Here is a 19855-nt window from a genome sequence, read left to right on the forward strand (position 1 = left end):
TCTTTTGAACTTGACACAACAAAACAAGTACTAATGTTACTAGACATTTAAGCTGGAACTTGTTGGTGGGTGAGTGGGGGACAGTTTGGAACTCTGGATGGAGCGTAGATATTGCTGGCTGCTTTTAATCAACATATAGTGAGAATTACCAACACAAAGGAGAAAGAATGTGTTAGAAAAGCTTAGGGTTTTCCCAAGAAAAAGCATACAAAAAAGAAAAGAAATAAAGAAAAAAGCTGGAGCCACAAAAAGGGCATAAGCATCATTACAAGGAGAGAAATACAATGGAATGGAATAGCAGAGAGATGCCTTGAACACACCTGAAATATCAGCAAAGCACGCTGTGGCTAGAGGAGTGAACACAGAAACTCATCTAGAAGGCTCTCCATGGAGAGAAGAACACTGCTCACCCTGGGTGGCCTAAAGAAATGTTTTTTTTTTCCCCCAGGATCAACAGCCCAGGTACTCTGGAGTCACTTTAGTCATGGTTTAAGGAAATGAGGCTGGAGATTGATGAGAAGTGATGCTTGGAGCTGGGGCTGACTTTGGTATTTTCCATGAGATGCTGGTTTTACAGGTATGTAAAAAGTGCAAGAATTCAGCTATTTTTTCATTATGTAGTCATGGAGGCTTCCATCAGACTTGAAAGGAAAGCCTAGGAGGCAAGGCAGTGTGTGAGAGAGCTTGGATCTCCATGGAAAGTCTTTGACAAGGCAGTGTTTGAAGCTACGGAGACAATGGAGACCCCAGCAAGTCTGAGATACCCTGAAAAGTAGAACTTTGCCAAGAAAAGCTTTTCTCAGACGCAGCTGATACAGAAGCCGAGTACAGCCTGCAGGGTCAATGTCTACAGGGCTGAGGCCACCCACACTCTTGGGGTTGTGCATTAGGACACTACTTGTCCTAAACACCAGCAGTGGTTTACACACCCCATCTGTGGAATTACAAACCTCCTTTGGGGGAGAGACCAAGAGAGGAGTCTAACCACGGAGCTCAGTTCTACTGCTTCAATTTCTAAAGTGTTGCAATGACAGGTATGCACAGCCACATATCCTACGAGATGTGATTGTTAATGCTTTCCCTGATGAGCTTTGGTCCATCTCTCCCTTCTATACGCCCCCCCTTTTTTTTCCCTTTCAGAACAGCATATTCACTCTGCAGTGTTGTATCTTGGAGGATTACAGCTTGCTGGGTTAACTTATTTGTTGTTTTGCTTTTCATTTTACTAGAGTTCACCTTTGAATGTTTGCCTTCAGTTTCAGGAAACTTCAGATTTGACCTTCGGGGCAATATTGCAACAATGGAGACTTTGAAGCCTCTTAAACATAGACTAAGTGCATCTTGCCTTATGAGATGGACATGTGCCTTGGGGACCAGGGATAAGATTTGAAATGTCCCTGGGCTCATGTGTAGAAAAGCCTTTTATCCCTGCTAGTGGTGGTATTTTGGGACATTATGGGGACTTTAGCATTTGGATTCTAGCTTAAGGAAATAAAAAGTGGGCTGTGTTTTGGAGGTTACCCCTGATAGGTCCTGCTGCAGGCATGGCTGGTAATGGCCTGCCCTCTACCTAGGGGTGGGGCCTCCCCTCGCCCAGAGACTCACTAAATAGACCGGACATTCTGGTTTCACCTCGCCCCCTTTTGCCCTTTACCACCCTTGCTGCCCTTGTTCTTTTCCCACCTCCTTCCCCTCTGTCCGTCCCTTCCCCTCACCCCCCAGCGCATGCTCTCCCTTCCCCTGGCCCTCCCGTACCACTTCCAATATACCTACATTTATATATTATCGCTTCATTACCAATTATCTCGTACTGATCATTTCATCACTCAGAACTTGTTCCAGTTTCTCTCTGTATCTTTGTCTGCTTCCTGGCATCATTAGGTGGGCACCTTTATTTCTTCATGCCCTTTGGTCATGGTGTTCTACCTCATCATGGTGCAGGCAGGATCAAGTGGTTGATCATGAACTTTAACCTATTAATATGTGACCCTAAATGAATAGTCACTTCTTGGAGTTACTTTTCTCAAATATTTTTGTCACAGTGAGGAAAGCTTTGGGTTCTACAACTTCAGAGGCACCTCCTCTGAGTGTGGTTGGAGAGTGGGTAGGCGATTAGTAGGAGAAAGGGTCTGCTGTCACTGAAGCCTATGGCCTGTGATATAGAATCCTAGACAAGAGTAAACAGGAAAGAAGAGTTTCTTACAGAATCAAAGAGTTCAGAGGCCTCCGAGAGGTCTCTAAAGCTTATCGACCCACAAGAAGAGGGAAAGAAAATTCCAGATAAAGGTTTCAAATTTGCTATCTAATCTAGTGAATTTGATCCTGCTTTTAAAATGAAATTATATTCATGTCTATAATTTGAACATAGGTAAGATATTAATGACCTTTGAATTGTTCAAAATGAAAGAACCCTTTTCCTCAAATTGAAATAACTTCCTTCTTACTCTGTTTTTATCCTGGGGACTGAATCCAATGCCCTGTATAAGCTAGTCAAGCACTTTACAGACAAGCAACACTTCAAATATGAACTTCTATTCCTTAACTCTAACTTAGTTTATAGTCGTATTATACAGAAAAGTCATAAATGAGTTTCATTTTATTTTTATCACATTCCTGCCCTTTAAACAAATTTCATCAGTGAGTCATTTATTTCCCTGGATGATATTTCCTGTAGGATCCACACTCAAAGTATTACAGTGCTCTCTCTCTCTCTCTCTCTCTCTCTCTCTGTCTCTCTCTCTCTCTCTCTCTCTCTCTCTCTCCCCTGCTCGCTCTTTCTCTCTCGCTCTGTCTCCTCGCCATCTTCCTTTTCTTAATATTTCAAGAAAGATTTATTTCCTTTGGAAAAGAACATAAAGTCAGACAGTTGAGGAGAGTTGAGGCATGAGTTGAGGGAGAAACTTATCTATGTTCACACATAATTTACTATACAAAACCTCCCAGGAATTCATTGTGAGAAACAGCATCTGTGGTAGCTGTGAAGGACATGGCCTCAAAGAGTCTCAGCAAAATACGTTTTATGAGTGTTCAGAGGGTCTTCAGACAGCAGCTGTACAGAACTCATCATGTGCATTAATGTTCATGGTCATATGGACTAAAGATCATCTTTCTTTTCTTTGTTGATCTACTCCTTGCTATTTGTTACAAAACAGCTATACTTTCCATACTAAATGAGAAGAAAGTTAATTAGGTTGAACATTGCATTCCTAAGTTGCTTTGGAATTAGGATATTTATGTGTTCTCTGATGTCTAAAGGTTATTCTGTATTTGTGCAAGCCAGATGCCCATGGGTAGAACATAGTTGCTGGGTCTCAAGTCAAATCAAGGATAGCTTCTGATCCTCAAGGCTATCATGTCAATTGTTACTGATGACATTACTAATAATTATCTTCTCTTACATTAAAGTTGGAGTCCACCCACATCTAGAACCTCCTAAAATACATTTATATGTCTCATATCCCCTGTGATTTCTAGGAGCAACCCTTGAGAATGTAGGTCTGGTTACATACATACCAAAATTTCAAGCCCTTAGTGCCGCCTCCTCACCTCCCCAGTCTTTCAAAACTTGACATCTTGTGAGTATATTAGAAAACTTGTTTAATGTTTCATATTCATGAACTAAGCCAAGAGTCTTCCAGACACACACACACAACCACACACACACACACACACACAGACACACACATGTGTGCTCCTCTCCCCCCCCCCTTTTTTTTTAGGTAGATTTATTCTTTCTTCCAAAATAAAACTTTTATCAGTGCATATCAGTTGTTAACATTCTTTAGGACTTTTTTTTGTCTCATAAGAATTTCTTCTTTTTTAATATATGTTTAATTTGGTGATCTGAAAAACAAGTTATAGTAGAAATGCATTGGCATACTTCTTTTCTTGGAATTAAGAGTTTCCAATTGTGCCACAGAGTTTTTACCATTTCTATATTCTGTTTTGTTTCATTTTGTTTTCACTTTCACCTGAATGTGCTACTGTGAACTACTTTTAAAGTGAACTGGGACTAATATATGCCATATTAGCAGATCCCTCAATGTTGGCTAAGTCATAGCGCCTGAACTAGTTGATTCTTTGGGCATCTTTGCCATTATCTTTTAAGTTTTTTCTTCTAGTCCATTAGAAGACTCCTCTCTTTGAATTGGCTGTGCTCTCCCTAAAGGGAGGGAGAAGTGAAGGAGATACCTCAGTCTTCTCCTTTTAGTTCATACTGTCCAGATTTACTTTGATGAAACTTTAAATGGCTTCCTGATCTGGAGCCCTGATGATCTGTGACCAGGTTGGGTTAGTTGCTGCTTTTGCCTTGTCAGCCTCAAATAAATAGCACCCCAAGTGGTATTCTTGTTATAGACAAAGTGAGGCACTGGTTTTCATGGACCAGGCTTTGCTGATCCTACCATCTCTGATGCAATACTTTTCTGTTTTTGTTTGTTTGTTTTAATCAGCAAGGAAACAGCAACACAGAACACATAAAACAACAAACGTGGCCATGACCTCATGAAAGTCTGCTTAAAAGGATAAAAGAGGTGTCATTCAGTTTCTCCCTAGGTCACTCTGAAATTCTTGTATTTTCTTAATTTCTTTCTCTGCCAAGTGTCTGTGATATGTTTCAGCTGAAACACTTCCGTTAGTGCTACATGCCCTCTGGATTCATTTCCAATTTAACAATTCCAAGTTTATCCAAGGGACAGTTCTTGCATAAGAATGTTTCATGAATGAGGAGACTTAACACACAGAAGTTTATTGTCTTATGGTAATGGAGGTTAGAAGGCCAACATGAGACTATTATCTGGGTTGATTCCTTTGCAGGCTGCGAGGAAGGAGCTACATCTCTATCCTTGTCCATCTGTGCCTATCTATGGGTATCTTCCTGAGCAGTCTTCACTGTGTTTCCTCTAAATCTGTCTCATGCTGTCCTCTTTTCATTCAAAATTCCATGTCATGGAAGATTAGGGAAAACTTGCCTTGATTAATCTTTAAAGTACATTTATTCCACATGAATTTTCATCTTTGCATGCATTTGGAGGTCAGAGAACAACTTTCAGGAGTCACTCTCTTCTTCTCCCATGTAGCATGCAAGGATTGACTTCAAATCGTCAGGTGACTCCAGCCCCTCAGCCCTGGCCAACAGCATGGATTTTCAGACCATGATTTTAAATCCACAGTATTCTCCTCAAAGGTTTAATTCACTCAGAAGTTGTTTAAGAACTTGTGAAGCACTCAAGAATCTCAGCTATCTCTACATAATTTAATTAAGCTAGACTTAAGACGAACATTTGAATTTATTCTAGAAGATTCCTTACTTGGTCATGACTATAGTTTGGTTATTTGGAGAATGAGGTTGTGGAAATTCAATTTATTCCATTTGAAAAACACATCAATTAATTTTAAAATGCCAGTCATTTTGACCCTTATTTACTCCCTCATCCTTAATCCTAGCATCAAGAATTATTTGTGTTCCAATGACCAGGCCCTAAAGTTGGATTTCAGAGAAAGAACTGAGAATTTAATACTAGCCTGAGGCTATGTAATGAGGTTCTAGCTAAAAAAGAAAACAAAACAAAAAACAAAAATAAAACCAAGTAGAAAAGCAAATAACAACCAAAACAATAAAAAGTTGATTTCATAGGAACAGAAAGACTGAAGGAAGTAGAAACAGAAGAACTATGTGTCTGATAATTTAAAATTACTTTACATGTAGACTGGAGCAAAATAATAGAAACTAATGTCTTTGTTAAAAACAGATTTCTCCAAGTTATTTTTAAAGGATTAGATATTTCAGGCTATAGAGGATTAAGGTAAGTCTTAATTTTCACAGTGATTGAAGCTGCCCCTTGGCACATTTGACTCATATGGCTCATTTCTCTTGGATGTTTGGAAGGTCAGATAAACCGATTGGTTTTACTTTGTTGATGCCAACTGTGTGGATGGGTATAAGTGAATTTTAGTCTAGGTCCAGGATAGGATCTAGTTTGGAACAATGACTCTTGTTAATTACCTAACAGTTCTAGGTTTGGTCAAGAAATCAGAGGAGACATACAAAGAAGGACAAATTATACCTGTTCTTTCTTACAGATACTGAAAAAATTCAACTTGAGTGTCTAATAGTGATTAGTGAAGGCTGAGAAACATTAGAATAAGGTGTTTTCAGGCAGATTGAAGAGCAAGGTACCCAAACCCAATCAAACAGAAGGAGTAAACTCTTGTATCTCACAGGTATTCCCTGTGGAGAAAAGACATCATAATTGTTCAGCATTTAATGGAGAATTAGGAGAAAGGAGCTTGATGGCTCCAAGCCTAAAGCTCTGACAAAGAAATGTACCTGCTTATCACACTGGTTGGATCAGCACATGCTGTGTGCACGTATTAAAAATAAAATAGAATTTCAGTATCACATCGGACGTGAAGTTTTATCTCTGCTTGACCTAAATTCACACCAAAAACAAAGTGCGACTTGTTTTGCTGCTGCTGCTGCTGTTGCTTCAAATCCCTCCATCAGTGGGGGGAAAAAAAATGACAATAGAAACAAAACAGCTGCAAAGTCCAGAAAGAAAAGGAAACCTTACTGTGGTCTTTGGGCAGCTCTGTTAGCAACTTCCCTCGTGAGGTAATTATTGTATTTCAGAAACTTCTCTCCAAAAAGGACCAGCAGACCCTTAGAGTAGCTGCTACTCCCTTCTGCTGACATTTTACATCTGCTGCTAACACCTCTCACCTCTGGTGGCAAAGCACGTTTCCAGACCTTCTGCTGAGGTTGCTGAATCCGACAGGTGGATTTCCCAAGTGGCGCTCTTTGGAGTGACTTACGTTCTGCTAGCTTTTACTGGGTTGATTAACTCAAAGGAAATACACTCCTTCACTAGTTGCAGGCATACTAATGAAGCTATTTTAAGTTGTAATTATTTTAATGTCTTAAGTAGAGTCTTATGTCTACTACATGTATGAATTTCTTATTATACTGCTTTACACACATGCATAAAATGTACTTATTATTTGTTTAGGCCATTCACTTACCTTGCTCACACAAGCTCTTAATTGAAAATATATTACATACCAGTCACAGGGATATTATGATTTAAAGATAAATCTACTTGTTCTTAAATTATGTCAGTATATTTATATACTTATATATACAATTATTTCTATATACATATATGTTTGCTGCTGTTTAAAGTGATTATGACTAGTTCATGAAATAATGACTCTAAAATGCTGTGAGTGATAAGCAAATCTTCACGTACTTTCTTACATTAGCTTTCTAGCCCATCATTTCATAAAACTGGAGAAAAAAAATAGCAGTGCCTGGGCTAGAACCAAAGATTCAAATTAACTTGTTCCTATGGAGTGCCTCTGCATTAAGCATTTTTTAAAAATCACCTAACAAATTATCCAGACTTAATTTAGGAAGTCTTTCACTCAACCCCATTCACAAAAAAAAAAAAAAAAAAAAAAAAAAAAAATCACAAAATGAAAACAAAATACTGAGATTTCTTGAGATTAATGGATTACCAAGGTCCTAGAGGGAACTTTACTTTTTACTTGGTATGATGTGAATTACAGGAATATAAGAACTGAGGAGCCCTATTTCAAGTGTTTTAATATCTCAATAGTAAAACTCTTGTGAACAAAAGCGTATTGTTCAGCATAGTACAGCAAGTCAAGAGCATGCTAGGATCCAGGTGAAAGGTCCTGTCTGACTCTCTCAAGGCCATGAAGGCTGCATTCTCAACACAACTCGAACTCCTCAGAGCGGATACACAAAGAGGAGCAATAGCAATCAGGGTCACTGTAGAAAATATGAATTAGCTTTATTATTATCGCTCAAATTTTAATTTACATTTACTTTTTTCATGTGGGTTTGTGTGCCTGCCAAGTATATACATAGAGGTGCCAAGCATCTGCCCACAGGGGTCAGAAGAGGGCATCAGATTCATTGGTGATGAAGATACAGGAGCAGATGAGCTGCCTGATATGGGTGCTGGGGACCAAATTCAGATCCTGTGAAAGAGCAGCAAGCGCTCTCAACCTCTGAGCTGTCTGCCCAGCTGGTTATTACTTATTATTATTATTTTTTTCCATTTATAAAGGGAGCTCAGAAGTGACCATGTAGTTTTGCATAAATCCAAAGACTTCTAAATGGTACAGAATATTTTTTGAAATAAAATGATTCTATAATGAACTCAATGTTAGTGTCTGAGTTCACTGGGAGCCTGGTGTGAACTCTGGATGTCTGGGTTTCAGGTCTTGCTATGATTTTCACATCAACATTCAGTGTGACTTGTGGCCGTTCCCTTCATTCAATTTCAGAAAGGTCAAGTCTTAAAATTTCTTTCCATGCAATTGTTTTTGTTATTAGAATAAATTAGAATAAAAGGCTAACATTTTTAAATTGTTTTCAATGATGTGTTCTTTTTAAAAATTATTGTGTGGTTTTGATTTTTTTTTTTTTCTGTGAACAAGAGTACACCACTTTGTGCTGTCAAAGTTGAGTGACACAAAAAAGCAAACCTCTCAAAGCTGAGATCGTGACATAGGGAACATGGCAGGCCCCAAAGCTGCTTTGACAACTTTGTCTTGGGACAGATTACTGTGATCGTGCTAAGAGCATTTTGTGGTAATGTTTTAGCCTGAAGGCACGGGAGGGGGTTACAGGGATTGAAAGTAAATGAAACACCTCTGTGAGACGTAACTTCAAAAAAATACATTATTTGCTTTGAAAGAATTCATATGTGGAATGTCCTTTCCCATATGCATATGTGAAAACATCACATCACACCAGTAGTGAGCAGCTATGTTACAGGAGAGAATTAGGTGTTGCTAAAGAGCTGTTCAATCAGAAATTCTAAGCTGGAATTGCTTCCTTTTTCCCTTCCTTCCTTCCTTCCCTCCTCCCTTCCTGTTTCCCTTTCTCCCTCCCTCCCTCCCTTCTGTTTTTGAGACAGGATCTCTTATGTAGCTCTGGCTGTCCTGGAACTTCCTATGTAGATTATGCTGGCCTCAAACTCACAGAGCTAACCTCTGTCTCCCAAGTGCTGAGATTTTAAAGGTGTGTGCCACTATGCCTGGTTCTAATCTAGAATTTTGATTTTTCAATATATCATTGTATATACTGTATGTTCAGCCTCACACAAAAATTGATGATTGCTGGTCAGCCACTGAAATTCTGAAGGAAGGCCATGTCACTATGTTGCCCAACTCCATGCCTGTATCTGACTTCCTTTTTTCTTCCTTTCTTTTTTTTTTTTAATTTATTTTTTCCTTCTGGTTGAGCTATCCAATCTCTCTCCCCTGAGGTTACCTTCCATGCCAAGAATAATAAAATTGATTGGTGAGTGTGATATATACTACCCCTAGGCTACAGTGATTTTCCTGTGCCAACAAAGCTTTGTATGGCCGACCCTGACAAAGTTCCAAGGTAGTGATCAATTGGATGGTAAGGCCAGGAAGGCTGGGTGACCACCGCAACAATCTCAAGCCTTTGTCTTTGTTTCTCTTTCCTGTAGAACAAACACCAAGACTGTTGTGAACATGTGAAGATGGATCACAGATCACTGCCCTTAGTTCTACCCAAGTGTTACCAGGTTGCTAATACAGTTCTTCCGGTTTTGAACACATCTTCATTTTTCACAGCCCCTTAATCTCCTGCTGCTGGCATAAGGCTCACTGAGTGCTCTCTATCAGTGCTGGGCGGTGTCCTCAGAGGCTTATGGAAGGGAGGCACAGAGAGGGCTCTGCGTTCAGGAGTCTTATTCTGACCTCCTTTTGCAGGTATCCCATGAGCCCCAGTACCATGGTCCTATGGTACAGCCTTTCCTTCTGTCTGTGGCTCCAGCAGAGAAGAGACCTCCAGAAGCCTCCTTGCCTCCCAGGGGTTTGTGGACACCAGAGGACTAGACCACCTCACAAATGAAACTGGAGAAGCTCCTCATTCGGAACATCACATAACAGCCTTCTTTCTACTCTGCTTAGCAACTGGGTCAGGCATGAGAGACTCCAGCATGCAGTCTTGACACTCACATTTCAGATGTCTGTGTCCTGGTCCTGTGCCCATCTGCTAATTCCTGGAATGACGATAGTGACAGGAGCTTTTCTTTCTTTCTTTCTTTCTTTCTTTCTTTCTTTCTTTCTTTCTTTCTTTTACATTTAATATCTTTTTTATTTAATTAATTTATTCAGATTACAACTAAATTGTTATCCCATCACTTGTATCCTCCCATTCCTCCCTCCCTCCCACTTTCACCCTATTCCCTCGGACCTCTTCCCCCACTATATGGTCATAGGCTATCAAGTCTCATCTTGGTAGCCTGCTTATTTTTTCTTTGAGTGCCATAAGGCTTCCCCAACAGGGGGAGGTGATCAAATATTGAGCACCAGAGTTCATGTCAGAATCAGTCCCTGCTCTCCACATAACTGTGGAGAATGTGCTGTCCATTGGGTAGATCAGAGTAGGGGTTTGATGTTTACTACTTTGCTGCTAACTTTTTGCTGCCCCTCCAAGTGTCCAATAAACTTTATACATATGGCTCTTCCCTGCTTTTGTTCAGGCTCCTCCCTGACTCTTCTCTCCAGAGTAGTGGTGTGGCCTAGTCTTCTGGGAATCTTGACCCAGAGTTTTGTCTTATCACTGAGACACCATACGTTTTTTAATTTAAGAAAGCTGGAAAAAAAATGCTTTTGTTTGTGTTTTCAATTTTGTCTTAATTGAGAGTTTCTTTCCATGCTTAATAACAGGGAAAGAGAAAAATGTTGTGAGGTGGTAGCAGGGTGGGGACGGGGGCGAGGGAGGGGAGGATATGGAAGGGAAAGAAAATAAATAAAAGACGTTCTGTCCTTGAGAGTTACAAAATGTTTTTGCAAGTTAACGGAGGTAACATGGTCACTGGTTGTGTAAAAATCACTTGTAAAAAGCTCAGAGACAAACGGTATATACTCACTTATATCAAAACACTAGTCCAAGGGATACATACCATGAAAAACTTCACTTACCAAGAAAGTGGGTCAGAAGAGAGGACATCCTATTGAGACTTTAGGCGAGAGTAGCATGGAAGAATGGGAAAATAGTAGGACCCACAGGGTCCTGGAAACCTACAAGAACTTTCTGACAGGCTGATATGGGTCCTGGGGTCCTCCTCAAACTAAGGTACCAGCCAAGGAGAATATAGGCAGTAAGCTTCGAACCCCTACCAAGACCTAGCCGACGAACAGGATATTCTCCACCGTTGAGTGGAGAGTGAGATCTGACTCTCACACGAACTCTGGTGCCCCTTTTCTGACCATGTCCCCCGGATGGGGAGACCTGGTGGCACTCAGAGGAAGGATAGCAAGTTACCAAGAAGAGACTCGATATTTTAAGAGCATATATAGGGGGAGGAGGTCTCCCTCAATCACAGACATAGGGGAGGGGAGAAGGGGGGAAGTGGGAGGGAGGGAAGAATGGGAGGAAACAGGGGAAGGGCTAACAATCCAGATGTAATATGAATAAATTAATAAAATTTAAAAAAAACTCAGAGGGGCCAGCTGTGCTGGTTTCCTTTGTGTTTTGATTAGTCAGAGAAGCTTATTACCAGGAACAGCCAGGCATGTAATCTGCATTCGTTGAGTATAAACTGCCTGATTGCAAAATTGTTCCAGTCTTAATAATTGTGATACTAATAAGACGGGCTTGTTATTACTGTTGGCAATATTAAACTGCATTTCAGCAGTCTGGAATAGCGCATAGCTGGGACTGATGCTTGTGTGTGTGAATCTGAGCTCACCGCCTTCTGAGAAAATCAGGTCAAAACTTTAGTTGAAGACGAAGATGGCTCAAAAGTAAAGAAATTGTCTAGAGGAGGCTTTCTTTACTCCCATTATCTAGTATATATAATTCTGCAAGTCAAACTTCCTAAGGAGCAGTTCCCCTCGTGGTCATTAAAATGAAAGATGAGAGTGCTAACATATTGCACCTTGAAAATGCTCGAAGATAGAGCTCACTTGTTTTTTTTATTCAGTTCGGGTATGATGGTGTTTATTTTCCTTTGAACTTTGGAACCCTTGCTTGTGCTTTGTACTTAGGTAATAGTCAGACACAACTTGACATGCTGAAGTGCTCCCAGCATGACGCGGGAGTTGACCGTGGAGTGTCTAGTGGCCCTCTGATGATTCTGGAGAAGCTGCAGTGGAGACACGAGTTGGTTCAACTTCACGGATGGAAGTTTCACTCAAAGTTTCTCAACTTTCAAATGCATTTTCAACTCAGGATATTTTCAATTTATGAAAAGCTTATTGTGATATAACTTTTCTGTTTAGGGCCATCTGTGGATTAGGCTAAAAAGTCAGAAATGAAAATACATCGAAACTGTAAAGGAGCTTCAAGGTTTCTTGTTAATTCTTGGGGACTTTACCCAACCAGAAACCTCAAACCATAGGCTTGGTCTCCCGTCGGGACCCTAGGAGAATCCTAGTACTCCTTTTTCTTGTCGGAGCCGATTTCTGATAGACTTGGAAGGAGGTATGAGATACTACAGTTGTTGGTGTTTTCTGCCCATGTCATCCATTCGTTTTTCCTGCAGCTGTGTGTTAATCCCGCCTCAGCTTCCTGGGCCACATCTCTGAGAATGAAAGCAACTTAGGCACTTGCCGACTTCGTTTTTGGTTTTCTTGCCCCTAGTAACAGACGGTGCAAATTGAAGTTTCAGTTTCCCAGCACAGGTCCATGAAGCTGGGCGGGTTGAAGCTGGGTTCTAAGCAAGTTACAGCAAAGTAGTTCCTTGCTGCAGCCTGGCATCCTCATCAAAACGAAACAAACAAAACAAAACAAGAGCCCTCTCTCAGTAGCAGGCAGCGCCAGAGGATCAGATGGAGTCACACATGAGCCTCTGATTTCATGCTGTGCCCCACGATCTGGTGTTAATCTGTAAAATGGAACTCATCTACCTGGCGACGCAGATTTGCTCATATTGTAAACACCCATTGATCTGGCTTATATACTTTACTGAAAGGAAGAGCATTTGTGTTTAATCTACTGTTGTTCAGAATGAAATGGGTGCTTATCTTTGTGTATTGCTGAGTGGTTTATACTAATATCATACATAGCAATGCCTTATTAAGTTCAGTTCAGTATTATTAGATTTCTTGATATTATCCTGAAAAAAAAAAACTGTTTTTCTTTTTCTTTTTTTTTATTTGCCTCGTAGTCTTTAGTCTTTAATTATTGTTGTTACATGTGTATATGTAAATTTTTAAATATAACCTGCTGAGTCCCTGTAGTGTTGCTTACATGTGCTTAGGGCTGTCCACTTGAGATTGGATAATCTAAGAGATAGAGGATCAGGACATCTCCTGGACACTAGTGTCTTTTATGTATGACAAGGAAGTGCACCCATGAAAGTTAAAAAAGTTAAGAAAATACCTCAACAATACTTGAAAAATGATACCACTTGGCATGTGAATGGGGTATATCTCACCTGGCTTCACCTCTAAATAAAATGCTACAAGCAATACATGGCTACTGAGAGAGGCTGTTTTTGTTTATAGTTTATTTTGTTTATATGAGGATGCAAAGCTATGCCCACCCGAGGCTCTTGGGACTTGATCTTGAAAAAGGAAGATTGAGAAAATTATGGTTCACTATCAGATTTACTGGTAGAATCTCGTGTAAATTTTGAGTCTGTCAGTCCTCTTTGTGGTCTGGAAATTGTGAGGAGGACTCCTGAATAAAGGATGCTTTTGGAGGACTTAAAATGAATTTCCCTGTGCTCTTGAAAATAAGTTCTCCTTAGGAAAAAGATATATAACTGTGGGATATGCAGCTGTGGTTGTTTGGAAGAGAACAGCCTACATAGGTTCATACATTTGAATATTTGTCCCAAATTTGTGGAACTGTTTGGAAAGGATTAGGGGGCATGGTTTTGTTGTAGGAAATGTGTCACAGGAGATGGGCTTTGAGGTTTAAAAAAGACTCATATGATTCCCTGTTTCTCTCTGGCTCACAGTTGTCCATCAACATGGGAGCACTCGGCTGTTTCTTTGGTCCTCCACCATGGACTCTAACCCTCTGAAACCATTAACCAAATTAAATGATTTGTTTTATCAGCTCCCTTGGTCACTGCACTTTATTATAGCAATAGAAATGTAACTAGGACATCTCTTGAAGGTTGACAATGACTGTCTTTAGAAGTTCATATTATTTGAGGGCTGGGGGTTTCATGATCTGAAAATGTGAGGACAGAAAAGAAAGCTACATTCTTCCTTCTTAGCTGAAAAACCCATCTTTCTATCCCCCATTCTCCCCAGTTTCTTAAAGTGCATCTGTAATCAGTGGCATCTGTGGTTCCATTTTCCTCCCTGTGATCACTGCTTTTCTACTTTTCATAGGGAAGATTATTGGGAAATGGCTGTAAACTCCAGTTTCCAATTGTTCTCTCTTTCAGTTACATCTGCAAAATACAACTGCACTATCCTTCCAATGACTTGATTAAAGTTAAGCCTATTAAATAACACTTTTCCTAACTCTGGAATACAAGGCTGGATTCTGTCTCTGCAATAGCAGAACCTGGTAAGTACTCTTAATTTCTCTGACTGCCTTTCTACATACCTTATGTGTTCCCTGATTTGCTTTTTCCTACTCGGTTAACAGTTTGTTTTTCATGCTCACATTACAGTTTTGTTTCCAGAAATCTTGTTCCAGTAGCATGAATAGTTCTTAATGTTCAAGCCTATATATTCAAATGTTACATAAATGTTGATAACTCTCAAATTTGTATTTTCACTTTAAACCCAGCTGTATGTTGTTCCCTAATTCTGTTCCCATTTTCCTTTATAGTATTAGAAGTGTTAGCTTGGCATGTGGCTATTAAGAACGAAAATGTCAGACTGGAAAGTGTTTACTGCTTATACAGAGAACCTTGATTCTCAGCACCCACATCAGCAGCTCACACGAGCCTGGCATCCCAGTTCCAGGAGATCTGATGGCTCCCCACCCCACCTCACCAAGGTACTTGCATGTATGTAGTGTCCATAAACTCATGCAGCCTGACATATACACTTAAATTTAAAAAAAATTTAAATAAAGAAAATGACATTTACCAGCACTCTTTTTTCCACTTAGGTGGGCACATGTGAGGTAGATCTTGTACCCATCTCCAAATAAGAGGACATACCCTGCTCTGTCATCCCTTTGTCCCCATATGCTTCCTACCACTGTGAAACTTAACTGTCACCTTCCTGAACTCCAAATCAAGGCAACATAGGGCAGAGCAGCAAAAGACTTTGTGTGTGTGTGATTAGTTGCCTAAAACAAGCTAAGATTCATGTCACTACTATTTAACACATACCAAAAAACTGGGCTGGTGCACTGTCTCCTAACATTAAATCTACTGTTTAATAAGGAGTCCAACTTTGTATTGATGCTCAGCCCCTTTCCTCATCTTCATTACTTGTACTTTTTTGGTCTTATTGCCCTTTACTCACACGCATTGTATACTACGCACATACAATTTCCCTTTTCCTCCTCCCTCCCTCCCTCCCTCCCTTCCTTCTCCTCTCCCTTCCATTCTTCTTTCATTCTTTCCTTCTTTTCTTCCTTCCCTCCCTCCCTCCCTCCTTCCTTCCTTCCTTCCTTCCCTCCTGCCATTTTTGGCTATCACCCACAAAACAAAGTCAAGCATTAAGAATATCACCATCTTTATATAAACGTTTTCATTATGTCCATAACAGTATCTTAGAAGATGTTTATAAAGCTTATTAGCTTGGAAAAATTCTACTAGAAATCTAAACTAAACTTACATTTAATAGAAAAAAATAGAAATCTGCACATAGTAGATTTTTCCTTGAAGAACTTTTATACTGTATGCTGCCCTCATGTACACCTGTATACCAGAAGAGGGCACCAGATCTCATTATAGATGGTTGTGAGCCACCATGTGGTTGCTAGGAGTTGAACTCAGGACCTTTGGAAGGACAGACAGTTCTCTTAACTTCTGAGCCATTTCTCCAGCCCCCTTAAAGAGCTTTTAAATTTAATTTTTATGTTAGCATATAAAGTAATAGATTTCACTGTGGTACTTTCACACACGGATACCAATACCCTTGGTTCCCATTGTTTTCTCTTGCTCTCCTCCTGGTCTTTTGCTTTCCTCTGACTGGTTTTATTCCTCCCCACACATAGTTTTTCTGCTTTCTTGTATTCCATCGGCTCATTTTCCCTCCCTTAAGAGCTCCTCCTCTCCTTTCTAATTTTAAGAACCCCACACAACATTCTGGATACACATAGAAGAGAAAGCATGTGGCATGTATGCTCACATATTTAATTATCTTGCTTATTAGCACAATGAGTCTATTTCCTGGATGTGATGTTTTCATGTTCCTTTATAAGATCACACAACATGTAGCACATTTCTCTCTGCATTCTTTTGTTGCTAGGCATGAGATGCTGGCTCGATTTCCTGGCCATTATGAGTTAGCATAGCATACAAACACACAAAACCATGGAGATGCAGGCATTTTTGTGGCATGCTGACTTAGAGTCCTTCAAATACAGAAGAAAGAGTGGCAGAGCATAGCAGCATGCCAGATCTGACTTTGGTTTTGAACACCCTCCACACTCATTTTCACAGCTGCTGCATCTACTTACATTCTTACAAGTGGGGAATGGAGCATCCTCTTTCCCTGCATACTTGCCAGTATTTGCTGTCATTTGATCCCCTCTTTTCACCATTTCCTTACCTCAGATGGGGTGTTAATGTGTAGGATATATAAACGGTTGAAAAAAAACTAAACATTCAAACCATATTCGATCAGGTCAATCAATGTAGTGCTGCCTTAAGACTCAAATGTAAATACTGTCGGAGTCAAACACTCTAGAATCACGGCCCTTAGGAAGCTTGAGGACACAGAGAAAGATCTTGTTGCACAAAACAAAAAGACAAAGTTCTACCATTGGTGGTCCTGTAGCTTTCCCTTTCCCTAGCCTTGTTGGCTTGCCTTTCTCTGTCTCCGGTTGCTCAGCGTTTAGAGATTTCCTGTGGGTTGTATGTTGTCGGTTGGGTTTCATGTTGACTGGCTATATCATTGCTCTATGTTCTTGGACCATTGATTTTTTTTTTTTTGATCCATTTATATTCTGGAAATATGGCACAAAAGAGAAGCCACACCACTATTTGCTCCTGTGTTTGGAGGGTTTTTTTTCCCTTTGGATAGTACAAGCCAGAGCTCCTCCTTGACTTAGCTCGCCTGCATCTCAAGAGGGCTCATGCTCTCACACCCTTCTCATCCCACCACAGGTGTCACCATATCCAAGTGTCAATCCTATATAATCTTGGACAAAATAACACCCATTGTAACAGCTCTACGAGAGCAAGATATCTCAGAGTAAAATATATTAATTTCTTTATGATTTTCCTTATTAACCGCTTCCCTTTACTAGGTATATATTCCAGCACACTGTCAACTGCTACTTATTTCCCTCAGCTATTCCGAGAAAACTGAATCAAATACAGAAAAAGATGAAGTAATGCTTGTTGAATGGTTGCACCATTAGAGAAACACGCACACAGAATGAGAATACAAGAAGAATGGAGATTAATTGATCTACTTCCACTATGCCACGCCCTTTCATCTACAATAGGTGACAACAACCTCAACCTGAGCTGTGATTAGATAATCTTGGGACCAGAATTTCTAATGAAGTCATGGCTTACCTTCAGTCTGCTGAAAAGGAAACCATGCTTTGTCTTGATGAACTAAAATTGTTTACCATCTGCAGCTCTAGTCACTAAATTAGTTGTTAAATCAATTTATTGCCCCTTGTTCGATTTTCTTTAATAATTAGCAATGACTTAACCAAGCAAGTCTGCTGGACAAAATTCAAAGCAGATATTATTCTTAGGGTCAGGTAACGGTATCAACTCTTAAATGATTATATATGCAATGCTGTTTTTAAAAGAAGCTATTTTTAAAATTAGATTATTTTTAAAGTTATATGTATGATACCTCTGTGTGGGTCATGCACATGAATGCTGGTGCCCACAGAGGCCAGAGGTGTTGAATTCCCCTACATCTGGGATTTTAGGTAGTTGTGAAACATCTGGTATGGGTGCTAGGAATTGAACTCTGAATCTTCTGGAAAAGCAGTATGTACTCCTAATCACTAAGAAATCTCTGCTGTCCCAGAAACTTGTACTTGTGACAAATAGGAAAGCAATATGTTAAAATCCACACAACAAAATTTAACATCTCATCTATTTTTTTAAATGTCCATTTCTGAGGCGAGCATATTCATCCTGTGACACCTGGGTTTCACTCTTATATTGTCTTTCCAAAATTAGGTCTAGGGCTGAACATGGCAGTCACACATGATTCGGTCTTACAGGTGTCACCTCTCACAGGGGTCTTCAATACAGTGTCAGCCAAATGAGAGTATGTGACCCAGTGCTATCCCGAAATAAAGTTAGTGGAGCTACTTGGATTGCCGCTATTTGAAATTGTACCAATTTTACTAAATTTGAAGGAAAAATAAAGGAATTGGACTGTACAAATCATGTGAAGCTGACTTTTTTATTGGTTCCAGTCAACCTTGCAGCTTTTTCACCGACGTGAAACAATGGAACTCGACATAGAGATGCTTCGCATTTTTTTGTTCCTGTGCTACCTATGTTTAAAAAACAGGATCTTTTCCCCAGACAGAAGTGTTCGGGTCTCTTTGTTATTTTAGAAATGCAGTGTGGATTTCTTGTTGCTCTTCCACTTGTTGCCTTTCCTTATAACATGCAAAGATAGCTATTCACATAATACGCCTCCGAACACTCCCAGCCACAAATGCATTAGCTCCCAGGCAAGCACCTTGCTATCATCAATGAGATGCCACAAAATAAAGAGATGTTCTAATATCACTTTGAAAAGAATTGCTTTGTGCTTTAAGTGCCGAGAACAAGCAAACGCCTCTGCCTATACTTTTCAATCAGCTGCTCTATTGTTCAGAGAAGTAGACGACAGCATAAGCACCCCGTGGGCCTTATATTCAGAGAAGGATGAGAGCCATAAAGAACAGGAGGCTCAGGCAGGTGGAGGGGTTGATAGGGTAGAGCCAGCGGCCTGCTGTTTCCTCAGAACCACTTCTAACAGCTCTATTATGAAACAGAACAATGGTTTTTCAAAGATTTACGACAATCACATGCTCTAGCAGAAATAAATTAATTGCTAAATTGATTTATAAAACCTTTCCCAGTAATCTTACTTGAAGGCAGATCCCGCATTTTGGGGATATAAAAACAGTCTCTAAAATGCCTCAGTTTGTCTTCCTCGTCCAAGCGGAGAGCAACCCTCTCATCTGTGGGGTGACATTTGAGTTCAGCTGCGATGCGCCGCACTGCATCAGCCGGCCGCTCAAGAGGCGAGGGCTCCATCATAAACTGTTATCTGAGGAAAGTAAAGTGGTGAGGTGATGTAGCCGTCATCATTTTTCTGCAGAATATTAGCCCTCTGCACCATGATTTTAAACTAAGATTTCCACTTTTGCAACTCCAGAAACAGTAGAATTACAGCCAGGAGTGGTGGCGCACACCTGTAACCCTGGAACTGGAAGGCTGAAGTATGAGAGACAGACATATAAGCTGGGGCTACATGGTGAATGTCACAGCAGGATGGGCTACATATTGAAACCCAGGGCCCCAAAATCAGACAAACAAAAATGACTGGAGATAGGGCACCAAGAGCAAAGCCTCTTGCCCCCACGCCTGAAAACCTAAATTCCATTCCTGTGACCCACATGGCCGACACAGTGATTATAATTACTTGCCTTAAACCTCATACTGAGATTTTGTTATATATAAAATGAAGAAACTAGCAGGACCCTAGAGATATTTGAAAATAC

General features: G+C 40.2%; 1 protein-coding gene across 1 annotated transcript in view; it reads right to left on the minus strand.

Moving 5' to 3' along the window:
• Kynu (kynureninase) overlaps positions 1 to 19428 on the minus strand; it is a 118550-nt gene extending 99122 nt beyond the window's left edge. The window contains exon 1 of the mRNA XM_051166171.1: positions 19220 to 19428. Within this exon, the coding sequence (XP_051022128.1) occupies positions 19220 to 19391 (172 nt within the window). The 5' untranslated portion in view covers positions 19392 to 19428. The remainder of the gene's footprint in view (positions 1 to 19219) is intronic.
• Positions 19429 to 19855: the final 427 nt, after the last annotated feature.

Source organism: Acomys russatus, chromosome 24 (genome assembly GCF_903995435.1).
Source record: "Acomys russatus chromosome 24, mAcoRus1.1, whole genome shotgun sequence".
Lineage (NCBI taxonomy): Eukaryota > Metazoa > Chordata > Mammalia > Rodentia > Muridae > Acomys > Acomys russatus.